Genomic DNA, 25,278 nt, shown 5'->3' with positions numbered 1-25,278 from the left:
TTGAGAATATACAAAAGCATTGAGTTATGGAATAGCAGTATGTAAACTGATCATAAAGGGTTTCTATAGAGGGAGAGGCCTGGGAACGCCCACACCTGTATAAGTTATAAGGAGTTATCTTGTGATTGAGATTGTGAGATTCTAATACAGGCAATTGTTATAGTAATATTGACAATATTCTGGACATAACGACATAATTTATCCCATTAACAATGAGACATAGTAATACTGCCCTTCCCTTACATCTCTCTGCACTTAGCACAGGCAGGGGCGAGGTGACATGAGAGTTGCGGTAACGTATTGCAATGTTAGCAACATAATGCATATAGGAAACAGTAAAATGAGTTAATTTTTTACTAGCTTGCAGCGTGTGTATGTGCACGCTAACTGTACTTTGAAATTGTCTGCCTTACACGCGCTCACACACACATGCATACATACATACATACATACATTCCTGAGATATCTTCACCCCCTTCACCTTGTGTGCTGGTAAGGCCTAGTGCAGGGTTCGGCATTAGGCGGCCCAGGGGCCAGATGTGACCCACAAGCATAAACAGCTTGCCTGTGAGGTTGTTTGAACTATAAACGAGAATAAAAAATATGTAATGCTTCTCTGGAGAGCTCTTGTCTACATTCCTCCCCTGTCTCTCTGTCGCGCTCGGTGTGACTTTAGTTCCCATGGTTCTAGTTTTTCTAATCATTCTCGGACTCCCTATCTCCTTATAAGGCCGCTTTTTTTCCCAGTCGCTTTCCATTTTACTAGCCGAGGCTGCGGTAGTATATTGGACCGCGACCCTGACGACACGGGTTTGATCCCATGTGAGGAGAGGTGTGTTTATTTAATTATTAAATACTATTTTTTCACTTTTCCTTGGGTTTACCTGCTTTGAGATCAACTGTTCTGCAATTGGGTTCACTACTGGAGAGCTACTAGTCTGTAGCACTTCATCCCATTACACTTAATTTCCCAAAACAGAATTTTGAACGTGAACCTATTGGCATCACACATAATCCCCGGTGTGGGATAGAAGGTGTAGTAGAAAGCTAAAATAATCAAGAACAGTTGCAGCTGCGCCCTGTCTGCATTCTTAGTCATGTCTTTAACAGAACTCTGTAAATTAGTATCATCAAGTCACCTCATACTGGAAACGATCGGCCCTATGGATTTCCGATCATGACACATAAATGACACATACATCGTAAAACTAGTATTAGGTCCCATGACTTTTGATGATGTTACAGCTATAGAATACTCCACTGACCTGTAGAATGTGTGTGTTGGGTCTCTATTCCAGTTACACTGATAACACAGTAGTTTGAGGAATTTAATATGCCTGTACGACTTTAAATGTACCAGAATTTTTTGTGGCACACTTAAAACGTTGCTCAAACTCCAATAATTGTCACCTTGTCACCTTGTCCTTACAGCAATGATGGGTACTTTAAAGCATGTTAAAGTCATGTGCAGTACTTTGCTGTGTTTATCCTTGCTGCGTTTAGGCGAGTTTGTAACATTTTTTATTTAAAAGGAAGTAACAGGTGTAGTCAATTATAAGTTTAAGATTTTAGATTTTTAAACAATCTCACAGTAATCTATAGTTCTGTAAATCTATATTCTGCCATTTTCAGCTTCTTTTCCGCATTTTAAAGGCACCTATTCTGTGGGTTTGAGGTTCGTCTGTGTGTGAAGTTTGAGCCTGTTGTTCCCTGATTGGCTGGACACAGTGCGGCGGCCAAATTCAGTTGAATAAAGTTGAGCTCTGCTGAACTTTTTCACCAGAGGGGGGGGCTGTGTTCAACGCAGCGCCTCTCTCTATTGAAATGAATTGTGGTAAGTGGTAGTGGACATATATCGTCAGTGCAAAGACTGCTTTTTACTGTCTGTAATTCATAAATATCACAGGGTGCTTAATATCTTCTTTGGGCCTTGTTTTTATTCTCTATTGCAGTGGTTCTGAAACTTTTAAACCAATGTACCACCCACGATCAAACCAAAACGTTTAAGTACCATCTACTGGGGCTACTGTGTGGGCCTTACCCACTTTGCAATTTGCAAAATATTGATTATTGTTTCTTGTAAATGCAGTAGGCCTACTGAAACATGCCGGAAAGCTTGAGACAGGAGTATGAGAGAATGTAGTGGACTATAGAGTCTACATGGCACCCCTTTGTAACCTAGGGTAATTATTTTGCTAATTGCAACGTCACATGCAGTGTCAGATTCTTTTAAATCCATCATGCTTCAACTTTTTTGGCAGCTTCACACAGAAGGAAAGTGTTTGTAAACAATCTTTAAACAATTGCTATTATCGAAGTTGGGTGTGAAAATGAAGTGATCCAGTATAATATACATGTTTTCTTCTGAAAGAGTAGAAGATAAGAGATAGTAGATGAGAGATGTGTCTGTGTCTGTGGTGAGGTACTGGTGTAGTTTATCCTCACCACAGAACAGAGCATATTACACATCACATCCTCTCTAAAGCTCTGAATTAGTCACAAGAGTTTATGTAGTGCATTTATAAGGGTTTCACCGACCGGATGCTGTGTGTGTGTGTGTGTGTGTGTATGTGTGTGTGTGTGTGTGTGTGTATGTGTGTGTGCGTGTGTGTGAGAAGCGAGTGCTCTCTCTCTGCCCGGTTAAAGAGAGGAAGGGGAGGAGCTTTTACTATCGACCTGCCAGTTAGAGTTACCATGGTGATCCAGCTGCAGGCCCTAGCCAGCATGGTCGTTCTCTCTCTCTCTCTCTCTCTCTCTCTCTGTCTATCTCTCTCTGTCTCTATCTGTACCTCTATTTTTCTGTCTTTTCCTCACTTTTTACTCCCTCTGTTGTTACTCTCTCTATCTGTAACTTCTACATGCTCTCTGTGTCATTCTCTCCTTTATGTTTCTATCACTGTATACAATCTCTCTCTCTCTATTTCTCTTTCTTTCTCTATCTCTGTCTATACCTCTATTTGTCTCTTTTCCTCACTTTGTTACTCTTGCTATCCTTAACTCCTATATGCTCTCTGTCATTCTCTCTTTCTCTTTTTATTTTTCTCACTCTATACATTCTCTCTCTCTTTTTTCTCTCTCTCTGTATCTCTCTCTATCTGTACCTCTTTTTATGTGTTTTTCCTCACTTTGTCACTCTCTCTATCTTTAACTCATAGATGCTCTGTGTCATTCTCACTTTCTCTCTTTTATGTTTTTTTATCACTGTATATATTCTCTCTTTCTCTTGCTCTCTCTCTCTCTCTCTCTCTCTCTCTCTCTCTCTTTCTGTCTCTGTGTTCAACAGCTGCACATGTAGTTCATCCTGTGAGATTTGGCTCAGTCAGTGTAGATTCAGTCAGATACAGTGTCTAATATCCCAGGCCCAGCACAGGAAGAGCCATTTATAGCTTATGGAGTCCATGAGCAGTCTATGGGCCTGCATGCATCCTGTCTCTCTTTCTCCTTCTTTCTCTCTCTCTCTCTCTCTCTCTCTCTCTCTCTCTCTCTCTTTTAAACATCAAACATTTTTGCTCAAATTTAGATTCATAAATTCATGTCACCCAGCCTCGATAGCAATGATGGGTACATTAAAGAAGGCGTATTTAGTGCCTTGTTGCATATATCTTTAATGCATTAAAGACTGCTTTAGGTCTGTAATTTATAGATATCACTATGTATCTCCTCTGGTTAAGATGTCTTTATGGAATTGCTCAGAGATCCCTTTGAAGCATCTTTGGGAGTGCAGTTTAATTCAGTTCCGCATTTGCTTTTTGTGAAATGAGAAAATTAAAAACATTGTGAAAGCTTTTGCTCTTTCTCTGTCTCTTGCACTATGTCTCTTTTTTCTTTAACTGATGTCTGCTCATTCTTTACATTGTAGATACCTTTGCAGCTGTTGTATATTTTAAACAAAAAAAGTCGTAATTAATAGCTGATCTCGTTGATGTTCAGACAAGATCGTGAAGGCCAGCAGTCAAGCCGACGTGTGTAGTCTGCTGCGATAGCTTGGGTTTACATTCGCACTTCTGAGTTGGATTCCCTCACGGCTGCATCAGTGGGTATCTCCCTACATCGAGCTCCAGCCAAGCCAAAAACTCTCAGCGCCATTTTTAGCACTGGCGTGTATACACTGAGGATCAAGGGCTGGCCAGAAATATCGCCTTGAAAAAAAAACGTTCCCAACTAAAAGCGAGCATCTGTTCCTCGAAGCTCTGCACTTGTAAACATAGGGCTGTTTCAGCAGCGCCGGTTTAGGACAAGGCCGGCGGCCATCTTGGGCAGGTACTTCACTAGTGCCTGTGTGTTTATGTCCTCAGGACTGGTGTGAGCGACTCCATTCCCAGGACTATTTTTAGCTCCCGCAGCTGTGTGTGTGTGTGTGAGTGTGTGTGTGTGTGTGTGTGTGTGTGTGTGTGTGTCAGAGAGAGCAAGAGGGAGAGAGAGAGAGAGAGAGAGTCTCAGATGAACAGATGAACAAGCAGGACGAGAAATGGATAGGAAAACAGAGCAAGAGAGAGGGAGAGAGAGAGAGGGAGGCTGTACTTTTCAGAGGTGCTTTGGCTTTGTCTGTTTATTGTAGCTGTCAGGATGTGAAATGGTCTTGTCTCCTCTCACATAAACCTTCCTCACACGGCCAGGAGAGAGAGGCAGAGTTCAAAAAGGAGAAAAGGAGCGAGAGAGAGGGGAGCGAAGAGGGGGGATTTGTGAGAAAGAGGAGGAAATAAAGAGACAGAGACTGAACGAGAGAAAGAGTTGAGGAAAAAGGGGAGGAAAGAGGCAGGGAGAGAAGATAACAGAGTGAAAAGAAGGAGAAACAAACGAGCATGGAGAACAAAAGCAAAGCAGATTGAGATTGCATTGCGATATGGTGGCTCACTGCTGACTAAGCACTAGTGACAGGAAATTGTTGCTGTGTGTGAGTGTGTGTGTGTGTGTGTGTGTCTGTCTAAACTTAAAGTTTGAATTGGGTTTCTTTTATGGACTGCCACCTTAAAGTTGCTTGTTGACAATTTTTGTTTTCTTTATTGAATGACAATTAATATCTGTGGCATTTTTTTCCACAGTTAAACTTACTCTCATCAGCCATAACAATAAAATCAGTGAAGTAAATTTCATTGATTATAATAACATTGGTAGGCTACACAAATTCTGGAAAACAATGAGTTGGAACAGTAAATATGGGTGTAATCTATCTGAGCCACTTTTACAAGGCCCAGATGATGATGGGTAGAGCGGTATTAAAAATAAATAAATAAATATTTTTATTCAATTGTTGTGGGTAGTTAGGCCGATTCACTCACTGAACCCAATGTCCACACTCTAGGCAGCTACATGTTGGTATTCTAGATATTATGACTCAAACAACCAAGCTTAATTTTAATTTTAACCTGTTTAATCAGCAGTGGTCCTCGCCTATCATCAACCTTCAGTGTGTAATCCAGCTCAGAAAAACAACTTATATCTACCAGTTAAAATTATATCGCAGCCAACCAGTGTACGTGTTCAGGTCTGTATTTCGTCCATATTTGTGCACGTGACAGTGGCATCATTTGAAACGGATATAATCATTTTCATACGTAAAGGAGCATAATTGAGCCATTAGTCTTCTGACTGCTTCATTAAACCAGTGGTTTCCACCCTTACGCCTGGAGTACTGTTCATGTTAATGTTTTCTTTTTGTCTGCTGCTCTCACTTGTTAATGGTCTGGGTTGGGTTTCCCAAAGCATCTTACCACATTAATTTAAGAAGATTCTTAAATAGGAAAGTCAGCATGCCATTAAACACTCCCTCTTTTTGTCTTTCCACCATAAAAGATGATCTGAATACTTAGATGGCTTTAAGAAGCTAGGCCCTGAAAAGTAGAATCATGCTGAGAAAGCATCAGAAGAGCAGAGCAAGAGCTAGGTCTGACATGATAAAACATTTTTTGGACGATATACTGGCCCAATAATAATTGCGATAAAGCAGTTAACAGGTTATAGGTAATTAAAAATATTCTGCAATTGCAATTAGAATGTATATAATGTTTAAATATCTTAAACGCAGTGAATATTTAGCAAACTTAATTGTGAAAAGACATCATAATTGATACAGAACAATGACATTTTTGTTAATGTGATGCTGTGGTGGAAAAAAATTTATTATTGCAATATTGAAAGTAATTAGTTTAATTGAAGTTCAGTTATATTTAGGACTTAGTATTTGACCTTGGGACAAATGTATTACTGTGTTTGGCTTCAGCTTTTTAATTTGGTGCATTAGATTAACACAATGAGCAAAATTAAGGAATGAGAAAATGATTGAGGTAAATCGATAACGTAGTTATTACGACAGGCCTATTAGGAACCGCTAGTGATTGACAAAAAGTGTGTACACACTGTGGGAATCCTGCAGGGAAGCACACTAACCCAGCCTTATGTTTCACCCACTTAAGCTGCATTTACATGCCGTCCTCCTTAAGGTTTATTTGAAACTGAATCTCTAACCCTCAGGGCAGAGTTTGGCTGCTGACGCTCGTGACCTTAACCTGCCTTCACTGTCTACAACTAATGACTCTCCACAAACAGGCTCTCTACTCACTGCTCACAACTTCAAAGTCAGATTAGAATAAAACATCATTTTCTCATTGTCTTCTTATGTTCACTGTGAGCGACCATCATCGAAGTGATATGTTGCAATGGGTTTCTTTGGATATTCCTGGAAAGGGCGGCCCCAGGAAGGCAAGAGTATTGATTTTTGATAAGATATGACAAGCATGTCGAAGATGGTCATAGACCATTATTATTAGTTTCATAAAGTCTTACAAAGAAATGATAGTATAGGTCTGAAGTTTTTAGAGAGCACCTCGACATTTCTGAATGGTCATGCTTAGACTATGGCTGTGTATTCGCAAGAACCTAGTGGTATGATATACAGCTCTGGAAAAAATTAAGAGACCACTTCAGTTTCTGAATCAGTTTCTCTGATTTTGCTATTTATAGGCTGTTGTTTTATTCTATAAACTATGGACAACATTTCTCCCAAATTCCAAATAAAAATATTGTCATTTAGAGCATTTTTCAAATAATGCAAACAAAACAAGTTCATAATTATATTCAAGTTTTAAGAGGTCAGAAATCAATGTTTGGTGGAATTGGCTGGTTTTTAATCACAGTTATCAAGCATCTTGTCATGTTCTCCTCCACCAGCCTTACACACTGCTTTTGAAAAACTTTATGCCACTCCTGGTGCAAAAATTTAAGCAGTCCAGCTTCGTTTGATGGCTTGTGATCATCCATCTTCCTCTTGATTATATTCCATAGGTATTTCAATTTGGTAAAATCAAAGAAACTCATAATTTTTAAGTGGTCTCTTATTTTTTTCCAGAGCTATATGTCACACCACGGTGTATTGCAATATATTCTGATACTTTAGGCAAGATGATACAACATACTTAAAAAAAAAAACTAAAATAGTACAACACACCAACATATTCATATTGGAGTAAAATGCTGCTAACTTTTAAAAACTCAATACAATGTTGCAAAACATGGTATCCCAGTACTTCAGTATTAAATATCCATGTTTTCTTACACCTCTTGCTCAAATAAAGATTACAGGTTATCTTTGTATGTGATATTTATTACATTTTATATGGGGATTACTGTATAATAGATTATGCGGTGCAAGTGTAAGGATTTAATTGGTGGTCGTAAGCTCATGTACAGCATGGCCTTAGCATCAGGCCATGATGGTGTGTGTTAGTAAGGATGTGACCTGTTAAATTTTAACTTTTAGAATAATACTGTCTATTAAAAGTATCTATTATATCCAGGGATTTGGTGAAAAATCAGCACTCTGTTGGGTATGTATTTGGGTTTTACACAGTGCGGGTGCAAACCGACACTCAGGGTTTAAGACATCATCTCTGTTTACCGTAGTCCCATTCCAATTTCTGAACTTTCCAGCATGGCTAAACACACACACACACACACACACACACACACACACACAGAAATACGACATGGTTACATACCAAAAGCTTCACATCACAGACAAATACAGTGTCTAAGAGACTTAATACTGAACAAGCCTATTGTGTATCCAAAGCAATAAACCAACGTTCACATAAAAAGTACATTACGTAATAGTTAAGCGACTTGATTAATGGTAGATTGTGCTATATATATAGAACAGGTCTATCTCTAGGGTTGGGATCTAAAAGAGGGCAAGGTTCAGAGATAAAGGGCAGGACCAGGGTCAAGGGTTCCAAAATGACAATGTAAGCATTATCTAAAACTGCAGCGAATGTAAGAATCTTTACGGAAGAGATTTTGCTGGTTTCAAAATTTTAATACAGCCCAGCGTCAAAAAAGAGGCGAAATCTGCACCTGTGTGGATTTTTCGCCGCATGTGTCAGCGAGCATCTAGGCCACTCTGATGATAACAGGCATTCAGAAGTTGGAAAGTATTGATCGGCACTTTCCCCTCAGCCAATTAAAAGGCACCACTCTTTTAATAAAGGTTGCACTGGCTCGGGGAACCAGGTCAGCTGTACCAAAGTCTGCGCTACTGTCTGTCCCACAGCAAACTGACACGAGTTTAAAAGGGGGACACTGTGTCAGAGTTATAGGGCTAAAAGTGGATACTGTGAGGTACAGATTTGAATATATTTATCTCTATTTCATATGGGACATCAAACCAGGATTCGGGAACAACTGAACCATTCTGACTGCTAGAGATTGGATGGTTATCATTGGTAGTAATAATAATTTTATATTGTTTCAGTTAGAAACTGTTAGAAATCTTACCCTGAAAACACAGTGGAGGTGCGTATCATAGTCATACCCAGCAAAAGAACCCATCAGAACATCGCATGTTTACAGAATTCCAGTAGAACAGGATAGATAGAGTGGTGCTGTAAGTGTTAATGTACTGTTTCTTTCAGCTGTAATTATTTCTTTTTTTTCTTTCTTTTCTTTTTCTACAAGAGGTTTCATTATTTTATTTGATTAATTTGATTAAGGAAAGGAAGGGATGTTAATGTAGGGTAGTGATGAGTATAAACAATGTAAAATCCTGGGGATTCACAAAAGTGTTTTAAGGAAGAAATTTCTTGTTTGTTTATTTTACAAAAACTTCTTAAAGCTACAGGTATCTTAACATAAGAAGAAAATTCTTTACATAAGAAGAGTAATGAAACAGAAATAATGGTAATTTGAATTAAACACATTCCTTAAGATAAGAGGTAAAATGCAGAATAAAATGTTTTAAGTTTTAAAGCCACAAATAATATTTTATATACATTTTTAGTGATAAAAAGACTTTCTCAAAAGAGTATATACAGCCCTGGCAAAAAACTATGAGTTTTTTTAATTGTACCAAATTAAAAACCTCTGGAATATAATCAAGAGTATGATAGATGATCACAAGCCATCAAACCAAGCTGATCTGCTTGATTTTTTGCTGCAGGAGTGGCATAAAGTTATCCAAAAGCAGTGTGTAAGACTGGTGGAGGAGAACATGCCAAGATGCATAAAAACTACTACTATTTCACCAAATATTGATTTCTGAACTGCTAAAACTTTTTCTTTGCATTATTTGAGGTCTGAAAGATCTTCATCTTTTTTATGTCAGTCATTTCTCATAAAAAAAGCTCTAAATTACAATATTTTTATTTGGAATTTGGAAGAAATGTTGTCTGTAGTTTATAGAATAAAACGACAATGTTCATTTTACTCAAACATATACCTATAAATAGCAAAATCAGAGAAACTAATTTAGAAACTGAAGTGTTTTGTTTGTAAGAATATTAAGCCTTATTCCCCAATTATTCTCCAATTATAAGAAACTTCTTCTTAAAATCAACTTTAACAGTTTTCAACAAATATCTGGCCTTCACCAGTGTTTTTTTTTGTTGTTGTTATTGTTTTTTTGGGATTTGTCCAGTTTATGACCACAGTGGGATTCATCATTGTTTATAGAACGTTTCTCAAGAACAAAGTTAAGACAGTTCTTAGAAAGATGTTGGTGAATAAAGCCCTTCCTAAGAAGTTGTTAATGTTTTTCTTAGGAAGGTTTTTTTGTAAGTCTGCCTCCTTCGAAAAAAAATTGAATACCTACATCTAATCCGATTCTATAACAGATCTAGCCTGAAATAGCACACACTCACTGTTTGATGTAATGTTAGCTGTGTGTGTTTGAGTAGTTTGAGTATGATAGCCTACCTTTATCTGCTTCTCTGAAGAGCTTAAAACAGCTCAGTATCAAATGGTACTCAAGAATTTCCAAATTTTCAAGCCAGCTCTGCTGCTTTTAAAATATTATCTTAAAACAGTGTTGTTTAAGACTGTGATAATTCAAAAACAGATCATATTTTGATTCTTGTGTTATCATGACAGGAAAAATCTTATATGGTACTGTACTTTTCTATTTTAAATTAAGAGAACATAGTCGTAGATATATATATATATATATATATATATATATATATATATATTTTTTTTTTTTTTTTCTAGTCGCATCCTGACTGCAGCTGTTATTAAGGCCATGCCTAACGTGTCTGAGATCAGCAGGGCAGGCTGGAGCTCGGGGAGGACAAAGCTCTCTGTTGTATCCTCACATGGTCGCTAAAAGCCACCGCTAGCCAAACTCTAACCTTTATTTTTACAAACCACATGCAAATCTGGCTGCAGAGCTGCAACTAGGGCCTTCTGTTACCGCCAGAGAGCACTGCTGCTGGGTTTTTGTGTGTGCACCCCCTCTGCTGGGCGGAAGTGGCACAGTCCTGTATTCGACTAGGCTAAGATTAATGCAGTATTAATGCTGTGTTCATGTGATAGTTGGAAGATCCTACTTCCTAATTACTAGGACGTCATGTTCAAGTGCTTCTGTTGCTTCTGTTTATGTCAGAATACTGAGCGTCATTGAAAACAATGGATGCAAGGTATATTCTCACCTGCTTCTTGAGGAAACCTATACTAGCAGTACAACAAATTTATGTACAATCTATGCATAGAACAGTAAATAGCATTCTTAGTGGAGTTTAATAATGCAATTTTGGGAGTTTGATCCACGCCCTTACTCGTCCCACTCTCCAACCTATATACACTTCCTCTCTACCTGAGTGTCGAACAACCTGGCACCCACCTCCTCCCCATCTTCCTCCTTCATTTATTTTCTCTCTTTTTCTTCCATATCTCTTTGTGTGGGGGGGCTTCAGCTTCACGCTTTTCCAGCAAAGCTGCCCCGAACCCCTGCCCAATCATCAGTTTTCCCCCACTTCTCTTTACCTTCTCTTTCAGTTAAGGGCGTGGGGAAATACTAGCAAATATACCGGTAAAAATTTAAATGCACATAAATTACAGATTTACAACTGTAACCCTACAGTACAAACTAGGGGTGGGTGATATGACCCTAAAATAATGTCTCAATGTTTCATGGTATTTTTGTGGTAACTATACTCTTGGCGTACTGCAACAAAATGAAAATTAAATGTTATTATTGCATACAAAATGATATTGCACACCCCTAACTAAGATATTAAAAAATACAAGAATTGTATCAGATTTGTAACAGAAGATAATGATCCAGAATGTCATGACACTAATAATGCACTCCATATAAGTACATTACATGTACTTATTGTATATTACATGTACTTATTGTACAATATATGCAGTAAAAAGTATATATTTCCCAAACTATGATTAATTATAATTGTGTTGTTTTTAAAAGGGTATAATGGGTTTGTTTGCTATTATATTATCTGTATGTCATACAATACTGTTCATTGCTATATCACACACATAAATTGTTATTGTGACTGGCCTAGTACAAACAGATGGCAGCTGCACTGTTAAAATTAAATAATAATTGATTATATGTATTATTTATAGACTTTTCGTTCACTTTGTTCAAATTTGAGTGGTCAGCTCAACTTTGGAACTCAACTTATCCTTCTTTCACCCAGTTTTTCAACGGTCAGGACCTCACAGGACTACTGCAGAGCAGCTGTTATTTGGGTGGTGGGTCATTTTCAGCACTGCAGTGACATTGTCTGACATGGTAGCGGTGTGATAGTAGTGTGTGTTGTGCTGGTTTGACTGGTGGATCGGGTACTGCAGCAGTGCTGCTGGAGTTTTTAAACCACCAACACCATCCCATAGGCTTTGCAGCAAAAGAGTCAGAGCTTCTATCTCTGACCTTACTTTATCTACAAGGTGGAGCAGCTGTAGGTAGGAGTGTCTTATAGAGTGGACCATGAGTGAACACCGTGTTTAAAAACTCCAGCAGCACTGCTGCAGTGTCTGATCCACTTGTACCAGCACAACAAACACATGCTAATTACCACCATTAATTAAAACCTGCTTTGAGTGGTGGTCCTGTTGTGTCCTGTCCACTGAAGAACAGGGTAAAATGAAGATAATAATGTATGTAAAGAAAATGATGGGTGTAGAAACAAAAACATACTTGATTGGTGTATAATGTACTGCATGTGTTTTTTAAATCTAAACAGACATAATGAAACCGAGTACAGTTTTGTATGTCTTTGTGTGATTGTGTGGGATTTGTGTGATTTACCACACTTCCCTACACTCTATGAAATCGTTCTACTCTAAAACAGAGTCGTACAGCATGCCTGGGTGGTCTCTCGCACATATATATACACACTCATACACATTATATCAACAGTGCGCACAGCTATGGCAACGCGGCAGGGGTTTGTGTGTGTACGAGGTGTATGTGCCTGTGAGGAGGGGTCCGAAGGTCAATGTGTAGGTCAGTTAGCTATGCCACGACCCTCGGTTCCAGGGAATTCCCACCTTAGGGCCGTTCGACCAGGCCGTTTAAACGTCACCCTGCAGCAGTAAACATTGTTGGAATTCCCCGGCAGGAAGAAGCTAAACAGCTGATCTAGGAATTATTCCTTAAGTACAAACACACGAGCCTGTAGGTTACGTCAATTACAGATCTGGGCTTTATAAAGCATTAAATAGAATTAGATAGAGTTAGAATGTTTTATGTACATGTGTATGTATGTGTTTTAAATGTGTGTATTGGTCATTAATTAATACACTTTCTGCTCTTTTTGTGTCTTTCAGCTTCCTGGACAGAATCGACTCAGTACGACAGAACGACTACACACCAACAGACCAGGTGGGGGTGCTGTAATAATAAGTGGCGTGTTTACCTGTGATGGTTTATATCTCAGCTCACTGACGTTAACAGCCCTCTGTTGCCATATTGACACAGAGTGTATGTTTGACTCAGTGATGCAAAAACCTTGTTATCTCCAAGATGGAAATTTGATAAAAGGATGTTCAGAGGAAGTCAGGGTAATAAGATTTTAGTCCAAATCCTTTTGGATCATTTCTATTGGTCCATTCATTATAAAATTCTGGTCAAATGTAACTAACAACTGTCTATGCATGTCTATGCAATCTAAATTTGCAGGACAGATGAGCACACTTAGACCTCGAGAGTTCCTTAGGTCACACTTTCCTGCAATTTTTTACTGCTTTTCATGTTTTAACGCACTCACATTAAATACTATTGGGCTGTTAATCAGCTGATTAGTTAAATGATGTGGGTTAGGAAAAGAAAAAAAAAAAACAACACTAAAACATGCAGGGCAGTGGGCCGCCAGGACCAGAGTAAAAAACAGCTTTAGATATGATTCCAAAGTATTTTAAGACTTAGAATGTTTAGTATTTAGTAACTAAGACTTTAGGCCAGTGCCAACCCAGCTGCCCAAAAAATTTTTTAAATTTTCTCACTAAAAGGCACACTTAAAATACTTTAGTTTTTCCCAAAAATCGTCAGTGCGCCTTATAATCTGGTGCGTTTTATGTATGAATTCTTCCAGTCAGGTTGTAAAGAGCAGTAAAACCACACATAAGGCTGGAGCAGTATTAGCATTAGCTGCTAACCACAGCACTAGCTCTTTTGACATTCAGAGGTGAGTATTATTGGACAGTAGTCTGCAAATGTCCTGTGTTAAAACAAGCTGCGTGGGAGTAACCAATAGCTTATATTGCCTTGGCTCACAGGAACACTAAGGGTTTCTCAGTGTAGCGCTGTCGGGCGGCATTTACTAGCGCTAAGCACTAATAGCTGTTAAAAATGTTGAAAATCTAAGCTTACTGTAAATAAACGAAAGCGCTTTACTCACATAACTAAACATTTTTATGAGAAAAATCTGTTTAGATTACCATCCAGTGCTTGTTTGACTTTGAAATATATATATTTTTTAAGAATTACAGTTTTGTTTACTTAGGCGCTTACCCCAGTTTCCTAATTAGAAGGGAAACACGGCGACAACGTTGTTCCTTACTATTTTCACTTAAAATGCGCCTTATAATCTGGTACAAAAGATAATAAGACATCCCTAAAGAAATGTTTATTTTTGTAAAATTACATTGTGTAAGCTTAAATAGGTTAAAAACAGGCTGGTTGGTCAGTGGTTCACTGGAAACAGCCCTCTTCCTGCCTACATCTTTGTCCCTTAACTAGCTGCAGTGCCCCCTACTGCACCCGATCACAGTCCTCCACTGATTCTAGGCAAAAAGGGGTTAAGAAGAGTATATCCTCACTATAATGCGAAATGTCTTTCTCCAAAAGGCCGACTTTACAAGAGAAGGAAAAACTTTAATACCTTACAGTGGAAATTTTAATGTGTTAATTATTTTTAAGTCAATTTTCAACATTTCTATTGGCCCATTAATCACAAAATGTTGGCTTAATGTAAAGAACAACTGCCAGATTAAGATGATTGTATGTAATTACACATACAAGGTTTTGTGTGACATTGATTACACATGTCAAAATAACATATATAGGGTCATTTTCCCAAACAGGGATTAAACCTAACCTTGGACGACAAAGCATTTTGAATAGAGATTCACATTTTCAGGAAAATCAACCCATAGAATAGACAATATCTAAATATAATTTTCTGTATTGGTATGTGCTGTACAAAGCATGATAATCACTGGAACATAAAGTCAGTTAGATTAAAAAAAACACCTTTATCTAGGGTAAAAACAAGGTCACTCTGTTTGGTTACATTAACAAAATGACTCTCAGGTATTTATACCTGTTTCATTCTCATACTGCCATGATTTATCTGCTTAATCCCAATATTTTAGTTGATTTAATCCAGCTCGATTACATTTACATAACAGGACAATATAAATATTGACTAATATGAAAGTAGCCTTGTGTTAAAGAATCAAAAGCATTTCCTACTGATACATTAATAATGATAATTTTAGTGGGAGGTACAACTTTTTTTAACTCTCAATTTGGACATGGACATACAAGGTTTTTGTCTCACTCTGGTGGTGTTAGTATTAACATTAATGTTATCTTGTATTGAATTAGTCCCAGTACAGTATTAGTATCAGTTGACCTGTAGTATTAGTGAAAACACACTGCTGCCCCGGATTCTGAAGAATTGAACTTCCTCATCTAAAAGCACTGGATCTGATTTTTTTTTCTTTTCTTCTCTCCTTTTCAGGACTTGCTTAGGTGCCGAGTTTTGACTTCAGGGATTTTTGAAACGCGATTTCAAGTAGACAAAGTCAACTTTCAGTAAGTGGTTGCATGATGTCATATTTTAATGTCATTTTACTTCGTTTAATGTATTTGCATTGCTCAGAACTAATGGAATTTAAAATGTATGTTGCATTTTAAATCTATATTATTTGATTTAGAGCCTAGTTACTTAGATACTTTAGTAGCTTGCATTAATTTCAAAGCATGATGGAGAGTGAATCCTTACTTAGACAAATTCATGAAAATGAGTGAAGAATGCAATTTCAGTTCACCAGCTTCTCCACATGGGGTCGCTGTTGTATATAATATATATATATATAAACATTCTGATGGGTCCTGTTATCAGTACTTGACTGAATACAGAGTTGACAACTTATTTATTTATTTAAATAAATATAAATCAGTTTAAAATAGTATGTTTTGATCAGTCAGAGCAGTTCCTTTAATCTGTGTCTGTCTGTCTGTCTCTCTCAGCATGTTTGATGTGGGTGGTCAGAGAGATGAGAGGAGAAAGTGGATTCAGTGCTTTAATGGTGAGTATTATGTATAGATTTATAGATTTACAGTTCGTTATTAAATTGCAGGTAACAGGTAAACTCTATGTCCTGAAGTTTGCAGACACGCCTTCATATTTAATGATTTAGCTGCACCCATTAAAGTGTACTCACTACTGCCACACAGTGGTCAAATGCAGATATGCACCCAAACTACAGCAGCTATTTACAGTATATTTATAAACTCTTTTTAGAAAGCTTTGAATAGAACGGGACACTCTAGATTTTAAAATGTGTTCTTTATACAGATAGTTCTTCATCTGGTACTTTTAGACGACCTGAAGCAGCTTCTCTGATACAGAACATCATCAGTACCTGATCTTACTAAAGTTCTCTCAGCTTTAGTGCAATCAAATCCTGACAGCAATGTTCCAACATTCAATAGGAAGCCTTCCAAGAGGATTAGAGAGATTTGCAATGAAGGAAAGACAACCTCAACTTTAATAAAAACCTTAATTTTAGAAGAAATATGGGGTGTCCCCAAACGTGTAATGTCCAATGTATATAACTAAACAGTCTACATATAGAGTAGATTTTGTATGTATTTAAAAAAAGCAAAGCATGATAATCAGTGGAACATAAAAATAAATGAGATGCAAAAAAATGACACTGCATTGTTTTTATCTAGGGAGAACATGGGGTCACTCAGAAATGATATTTCAGCAAATATTTATACCAATCAAATCTTAATTCTGGAACTATTTTTTTATTGAAAACAAATATTTTTGTGTACTTAATCCATGATTATATTTACATAACAGGTCAATATAAATGATAACCAAGACAAGAGTTGCCTGAGTTGCAGAATTGCGGATAATACATAAAATTGTGCCTATTGTGTCACATTGTGTTTGAATGTCAGAGGCATTAAGTAAAACAGTTAATTGCAATCACAAGCCTTTAATTAAGTGATAACTACAGCCATACTCTTAAAATAGGCTTGAAAGACAGTTAGCGACTCTCATGTTTCTAGATAAAATTGAAATTGAGACAATAAATAAAGATGAAATCAAACAATAATCATGAGGAACCAAAATGATGTATTATATTCATAATTATTAACATCATTTTATATTATTGGCAAAAGAAACAGTACAATCTGTACAACTTTTCTTAATTAATGAAACCCTGCTATAATCAATAATCAAATCCTAAATCACACTCTAAAATGATGTGTTTTTTCACTGTGTGTGCTCCCAGATGTGACGGCCATCATCTTCGTGGCAGCCAGCAGCAGCTACAACATGGTGATCAGAGAAGATAACAGCACTAACCGCCTGCGCGAGTCTCTAGACCTGTTCCGCAGTATCTGGAATAACAGGTTCTGCTCATCTTCACTTTCTTTACTCTCTGTTCATTCTCCAAATTTTTACAATACAAGAAACTACATTTTAAAAACATAAATATGGAAAATACTGGCCAATGAATGCATGTTACAAATGCAATAGAATAGTAATTGCTATACTAATAATATTAACAGATATGCTACTATATACTGCATTAATACATTTGACTATTATTAAAAAAGAGACATTTGTGTGGTGCTGGAGGGAGCATCACTAGATCCTGACCATCTTGCCTGTCACTGTTTGATTCCTCCAGGTTTTTACGGACCATCTCGGTGATTCTCTTCCTGAACAAACAGGACATGCTGGCAGAGAAGATCCTTGCTGGCAAATCCAAACTTGAAGATTACTTCCCTGAGTACCTTCAGTACACAGTCCCGGCCGAAGGTACAGCATAAATCAATGTTTAACCAATTCTGTGTTAACTGTTTTCTTGTGTTGTGTTGTAAAATTAGGTCTTTAATTACATTGCTTTAGGGTTGGTCCAAAAATATGTCCAAGCATAGATACTGTTAAATGCAAAAGTTAGTATGTATGCCTATTTACTAAATATACACAATACTAATCAGGTACGTGCATAAAATACATTGTGCCTAAATGCCAGAGGCAGAAAGACATTTAAGTGCATCACAAGCCTTTAATAAGTGTGGTCATACTATTAAAAGAGACTTGAAAGACTTTGAGGTTAGTGACTCGTGGTTATAGCAAAACTGAAATAGTGTAGACATTTAGCATCAGTAAATTTTAATTATCAGACAAAAGGCTGAATATCACTCTTGTGTAAAAGTCCTGTACTTTGATTTGTGATTTGATCTTAATGGCAATCCCTACACATGATCCCTACATACACATAATAAAATGTTACTGCTCTGTTATCCTCAGCAACCGGTGACCCTGGAGAGGATGCGAGAGTGACCAGGGCCAAGTTCTTCATCCGGGATGAATTTCTGGTATGATCAGTATATATTCCAGATTTGTAGAACTTTATTTTTACATCAAGGACTTTAAAACTTCTATTTTCTATTGTAAAAGTGTTTATTTAAGGGCATTTCTCACTTAACTCTTTGGAGCACATTTATTTTTAAAATTATATCATGGTATGGCATTTTGAATTAAGACAAAATATCCAGTATTTCCTATGAGATTGACGTTAGAATATTACAAGATTATTTAACTTATTAAATAATCTGTTAAGTTTTAATAATAGGAACTTTTGCAATGTATATCATATTTTTGTTAATTTAGTTTTTAAGTCCTGTTAGTTGTGAGGTCAGGCCTCCGTGGATCACATCAGTGGGTTTCGACTACCCATTGTCAGTTTAGCTTTGCTAGGTACAGATCAGCACAGGTACTGACCACTGCAAAACCTCAAAAACACACCACAAGACCTGTGAAGATGTTATGACCTCCAGTTGTCTTACTATTACAATTTGGATAGTTCTTGTGAACGTTGCTCGGACCCTTACTTTTGCCCATTTTTTTCTCCTTCCAACTCATGATCTTTAAGAATGAAAGACATTAAGACACTCACTGCCTACTATGCTGTTACTATGATTGGGTGATTGCAGGTTTGAAAACTGGTCATGCAGCTTACTATCAGCTGCCGGAGCCCTGAGAGAGCACAACTGGCCCTGCTCTCTCTGGGTGGGTAGATGGCGCTCTCTCCTCACATCACTACTAGAGTGATGTTGATCAGCACAAGGCGTCTGTGAGCTGATGTATCAGATCCGACAATGCTATATCAGCAGCAGTTAAAAAAGAGGCGGTGGCTGACTTCACATGTATCAGAGGGGGCATTTGCTAGTCTTTACCTTCTTGGCGTTGGGACAGCACTAGTGCTGGGGATAAACAGCTGAGTAGCAGCTGAAAGGGTGGGACAATTGACCTAGCTAAATTGGAAGGAAATAGGGAAAAATATTGAAAAAATAAATGATAATAATAATAATAATGCTAGAGTGGGCTAGAAGGGCATACAACTCCTCCCCCCATTGAACTGTAGAGCAGTGGATCTGTGTCAGCTTTAACTGTTTTAGTTGTCTTTTTCTTTAACCAATACCGTATATTTATCTCATTTATTTTTAATGTTTTACTTTTTTGGCATTTTACTTTTTTTTATTTTATTCTCTTTTTCCTTTTATTTATTTTATTCCCTGATTTACTTTGATTTAAGGTTTTTACCTTTTTATGTATTTAATTAGTTTTGTCCTTTTATTAATTATTTTTTCTGTTATATGCTTTTGATTTTATTTCTATCATTTACTTTCTTTATAATCTTAAGTGTTTTTTTTGTTTTTATATTATGCTTTTATTATTCTAATTATTTATCTCTTTATTTTACTGCTTTACATTTTAGCCTATCTACGAATCCATTTATTTTTTCTTCTTGATTAAATCTTACATTGTTTGGTTTTCTAATGCATTTACCATATCACTTGTATTGTTTTGTTTATGAAGTTTATTTTAGCTTACCTGATTAAATACTTTTTAGTGCCTTTAAGTTAAGTTAAATGCTTGGCTGTATTGAAAATGTGTTACCTCCAATTAAAGATAAAGATTGATTGATTGGTTGGTTGATTGATTGATTAATACCCTTAATTTTGAAAGAAAACATGCATGAGCAGGTGTTCCAATACTTTTGTTCATGTAGTGTACTGTTTTAGGAAGATAAGTGAGTCTGTGATGGGAGGAGTCTGTGAAAGAAAGAGGTAACTGAGTAGAAAGTTCTGAGGAGGATTCTGTCCATCTTCATGAAGAGATGTATGATTGACAGATTGAATAAGGAGCTTGTTGTGTTCATGCTAATGTTAAATTAACCTGGGCTGTGTGTGTTTGTGTGTGTGTGTGTGTGTGTGTGTGTTCCTGCAGAGGATCAGCACAGCGAGTGGTTCGGACAAACACTACTGCTACCCGCACTTCACCTGCGCTGTGGACACGGAGAACATCCGTCGCGTCTTCAACGACTGTCGTGACATCATCCAGAGGATGCACCTCCGGCAGTACGAGCTCTTGTGATTGGCCGCCACCGGATCCGAATGCATCGGATCGCTTCTTTTCCACTCCCAGATCGCAGCGGGACTATGTGAACTACTGACAAGTGACAATGTTGTCATGAGATTTTCTTTTTTTTTTTCTTTTTTTTTTCCCTCCTTTGATGCTTTTTCCTCTCCTTACTTATAGCCTGTACTTCTGAGACGAGAGTGAGGTGCACGAGAGAGTGTGAAAGTTTGTATGCATGTGTGTGTGACAGAGAGCGTGTGTATGTGTGCTTGTGTGTAAGTGTGATTGTGTGTGTGTGTCTGTGTGAAGCACCTGAAGACGCTGTTCGGATTGCTTTTTTTTTTTGATCACTCCAAGGTCATTCCTGTTTTCATTCTTTGACTCTTTTTGTTTCTTTTTTTGTTCCAGTTTCTCCGTCTTTTGAGGACTTTTTCTTTTACTTTCTGCTAGCTGTGGTTGGACGTGGACCAGCTAACCTAACGGAAACCTGTGGTAACTTCAGGCACGTTAGTCTGAACGTTTGACCTCTCCTCCGCAAAGATTTGCGAGAAGGTTGTTTCTTTTTTTTTTCGTAGAATACTTGACGTAGGGGGTGGACAATGCACTTTGCATCAGGTTCCTTATAAAACAAGAAGGCCAGGAAGCATACTTCACTATGTAGCACCGCCATATTTATTACTCGCCACTTTTTTCCTCTTTAGTATGTAATTTTTGTTTTTGCTTTTTTTTTGTTTAGTTTTTTGGAATGTGTTTTGCTTTGTTCTTATTCTGTTTTATTTTCTGATAAGAGTGCAGGGTTGTCGGGACAGCCGAGGGTGGGTAGGTTTTGGGGGTGGGTTGGGTTTGTTGGAATCGTCCAATGAGCACAGACTAGGCGTAAGAGTGGTGGCTTATGGGACTCGTCGTAGTCCTTTGCACCTCTTGGCCAATAGGCAGGCAGTAGTAGGCGCTTTTTTTCTGCCTAGAGAGAACCACCGCACTTGATTGGCCAACCTCTCTTAGAACAAGGGGGAAGGTGTCTTGATATGGTGGGCGCTAGTCCTATATAAATATATATAAATAAATACATAATATATTTTTTGGGGGGTGGGGTTGTTTTATTATTATTATTATAATTATTATTATTATCCTGAGGAGGAACGTGCAAGGTTTGCTTTATCTTGTACAGGCCTGCAAAATGTAATGTTATTTTGTACAACTTCATTGAAAAAGAGACAAAAATGAAAAAAAAAGACAAAAAAAAAACTTAACTTTGACTTGTAGAAGCTCCTCGTGCCTTTGATTACGGCTGTACCTGTAAATGGGGATTTAGATGTAAGTACATTTTTGACGGCGTTGTACAGCTTGATGTCAAATCTTAACCGCAGCACAGCCTGCTGATGGGGATCTCTTTCTCTCTCTGTAGAAACGCATTTTTTCCTCTGGTTTATAAAGAATAACGATGATATGGTCTTTAGTATAAAAAGAAAATTAGGCAAAAAAATCTTGTATACAATATGCAAATTTAACCACTTGCTGATGTTGAGAAGTTGCAGATATTAGAGTACATGCCTTTTTATTTCTCCTTCTTCGTGTTTCGTTTTTTTTCTTCTTCTTCTTTTTCGTTTGTTTGTTCGTTTTTTATTATTATTTGTTTGTTTGTTTTATTCCTCTCTCTCCCTTTGTAGGACTCGTTGACAGCTTTAAAAATCCATTGGAAGTGTCCAAACTTGCAGCCTGCTGACGTTTCGAGTAGGAAGCATCTTTTTAGAAGACATGAACTGTGTGCGCGTGCGTGCGCGCGAGTGAGTGTGTGTGTGCGTGCGTGTGCGTGCGAGGCGTGTGCACAGGGTTACAGCGGGGATATACGTGTGTACGCGTACGTGCGTGCGAGCGCCTGCGTGTGCCTGCATGCATGTTGTGCATGTGTACGCCCACATCCCCGCACATTTGTTTTATGCCCAAAAGTTGTACATCTGCATTTTTATATTTATATATGTGTACATATACATTTATAAAAGTCACAAGAAGAAGCTATATTCTATAAATATATATGTACAATTATACATAGAATGTGTGTGCCTACGCGTATACATATTTATGAATGTCTAGCGAGGTCGTTATGCATAGCCATGCATATACATAGGCGTACTTTAGGACGAAGGAGGAAGGCGAGAGAGATTAGCGGTTCCTCGACCCGTCCCTTCAACCTTCAGGACAGCGCGGGGTGTCCCGGAACATGTAGGCACTGACCGTCCCGCCCCGCAGCCGCTGAGTGCAGCACAGCCTCTCCTCCAGCCCTGATCCTTATGGGACACTTTGTCTGCGTGACGTGACGAGGTACCACCAGCAGGTGGCGCTGTCAGTCTGACTGGAGCTTTGGAATAAGCTTCAGTTAAAAGTTATAGACCATGACCTGATTTTCACCTCTTCACACCTAAATTAAATATAAAGCTCTGGAAAAAAAATTAGACACCACTTAAAATTGATGAAAAACCTCTAGAATATAACCAACGGGAAGACAGATAATCACAAGCCTTCAAAACAAGCACCAGGAGTGGCATAAAGTTATCCAAAAGCAGTGTGTAAGACTGGTGGAGGAGAACATGCCAAGATACATGAAAACTGTGATTAAAAACCAGGGTTATTCCACCCAATATTGAAAATTACATTTCTAAACTCTTAAAACTTCATGAATATGAACTTGTTTTCTTTGCATTATTTGAGGTCTGAAAGTTCTGCATCTTTTTTTTGTTATTTCAGCCATTTCTCATTTTCTGTATATAAATGCTCTAAATGAGAATATTTTCCTTTAGAATTTATGAGAAATGTTGTCCGTAGTAAAACAACAATGTTTATTTTATTCAAACATAAACCTATAAATAGCAAAATCAGAGAATTCAGATTCAGAAACTGAAGTGGTCTCAATTTTTTCCAGAGCTTTTAATAGATATATATATGTGTATGTATATGGGCAGTTTTATTGACTTATTTATTCAATGATCATAAACAACTCTCATGAGTGTTTTTTTACTTCCGTGTGCATTAACCTTTCTTTTAAATAATAATAATAAAAAAATAATAATTTAATACTATTTTAAACACCAAACTAGAGCATTAGTACCCATTGGGAGAGACCTCTTCTTCATATATTTTTGCATTAATCTATGCTTAAAAATTCTTAATAATAGAAAATAAATGTGCTGCAGAAGTCTTTGTTTAATTAGCATTTTTTTTTGAGCAGTGACATACAACTGCCTGGCCAAAAAAAAAGTCACCACCTGGATTTGAGTAAGTAAATGATGTGGGGTTGATGCTGCAGTTGGTCAGGTCTAGGTTGAGCAACAGTATATGCTGAAAGAATGAGGTCAGCTGAATATACTGAATATATATTTTGCAAAATTAAAGCAACACTGTTTTGAAAGGAATCTTGTGACATTGCAGAAGATTATTGAAACAATGCCACAGCGAATGCGTGCTGCAGTCGAAGCTAAAGATGGTTCAATTAAATATTAGTGTGATGCTTTTTTTGGCCAGGCAGTGTAGAAGAAACACTTCTGCTTTTCAAGACTTAGAAAATGTTCTTTATGGAACCAAAAGGCCTTTCTTCTGTGGCATCAATCAAAAAATGAATCTGTAGTGCCTTTAGACCCTGTTTACATCTGGTCACTCTTTCTGTTATGAGTAACAGGACTATATCTGGATGAATCTAAACCAAATAAAAATGCAAGTGAATGCCAGATTCAAATCCCATCACTTAAACCACTTTAGGAGATGGTCTGAAGCCACATTGTATCCAGGATTTGTTTAATAACTAAACGAAACTCCTCCCAATGCGACTGAAACACTAGTAATAATTGCTGTGTGATGAGGAAATTTGGCCTGACTAACCTAAGCCACATTTGACTACCAAGTGTAAATAGGGATTTGAAATCTTGTCAGAATATAATTCAGATAAAGGTCACATAAAGGTGTGATCAGGTGTAAACAGATCAGATATAAAAAGATTGTTTTGTAGCTTGTTTAGATCCAGTTTACCCCTAGTCACTTTGTGTGCTTTGAGTGTAAACACATTTTTTTTATCAGAACAAGATCCAGATACTAGTCACAATGTGACCAGGTGTAAACAGTCCCTTCCTTTTCTCCATCAAACTACAAAAAAGAGTTACTTAGACCTTTAAACAAAGCTAAATCATACTGTTTTTATTTAATGTATTTATTGTTATTACGTCCTTCATTGTCAGAGCATTACAGTCCTGACAGGAATTTGACACTTTGGACTAATCTGTTCTTCACCTGCTACCCTCAGATTTTCTTTTCTTTTATATTTAGCCAGATATGTTGTTGCATTTCACTTTTCTTCAGGCAGTGGTCTGAACTTTTCATTCATTTCACCACAGCAAAGGCAAACCAACAGATCAAACAGCCAGAAGACTATTCTGAACGACCCACGGCTCGCTCACACAGAAGCCAGGTCCAGATAGATTGGCTCGTCCATTAGAAGCGGTTTGTCTCTGCCTGGTGCCCTAAATAGCTCCAGATAACGTCCCAGACTGGTCCCGCTGTCCGTGTGCTGGAACGGGCTGTGTGCTGACTCGGCTGCTGTACGGTGAGGCTACAGCACTGCTAGTTAGGCTAGATTTCTCTTTCCTCTGAGGCTTCTACATGTTCAAATGAGTGATGATGACTGAGTGAAGAAAAAGAAATAGAAAAAAAGAAAAAAAAAAAACTCTGTGTCTGGCCTTCAAGGACTTTTTCGGTTGTTGTTTCTTAATTTTTATTTTAATAAAAGAGGCACATTAGAAGACCTTTGTCTTTGTTTAGAATGAGAATGTCGGGAGAAATGTAATTTTGCAAATAAAATACCTCTAAAAGAAAGTGTGTG

General features: G+C 37.5%; 1 protein-coding gene across 1 annotated transcript in view; it reads left to right on the top strand.

Annotated features, from left to right (window-relative positions):
* The window catches only part of gnal (guanine nucleotide binding protein (G protein), alpha activating activity polypeptide, olfactory type), a 79,875-nt gene extending 54,604 nt beyond the window's left edge, over window positions 1–25,271 (top strand). The window contains exons 6-12 of the mRNA XM_049463621.1: window positions 13,063–13,117; window positions 15,480–15,553; window positions 15,992–16,050; window positions 17,272–17,392; window positions 17,674–17,804; window positions 18,300–18,367; window positions 20,283–25,271. Coding sequence (XP_049319578.1) covers window positions 13,063–13,117; window positions 15,480–15,553; window positions 15,992–16,050; window positions 17,272–17,392; window positions 17,674–17,804; window positions 18,300–18,367; window positions 20,283–20,429 — 655 coding nt within the window. The 3' untranslated portion in view covers window positions 20,430–25,271. The remainder of the gene's footprint in view (window positions 1–13,062; window positions 13,118–15,479; window positions 15,554–15,991; window positions 16,051–17,271; window positions 17,393–17,673; window positions 17,805–18,299; window positions 18,368–20,282) is intronic.
* Window positions 25,272–25,278: the final 7 nt, after the last annotated feature.

This window comes from Astyanax mexicanus, chromosome 1 (assembly GCF_023375975.1).
Source record: "Astyanax mexicanus isolate ESR-SI-001 chromosome 1, AstMex3_surface, whole genome shotgun sequence".
Lineage (NCBI taxonomy): Eukaryota > Metazoa > Chordata > Actinopteri > Characiformes > Acestrorhamphidae > Astyanax > Astyanax mexicanus.
The sequence above is the reverse complement of the archived record's forward strand: the minus strand, read 5'-3'. Positions and strand labels throughout refer to the sequence as shown.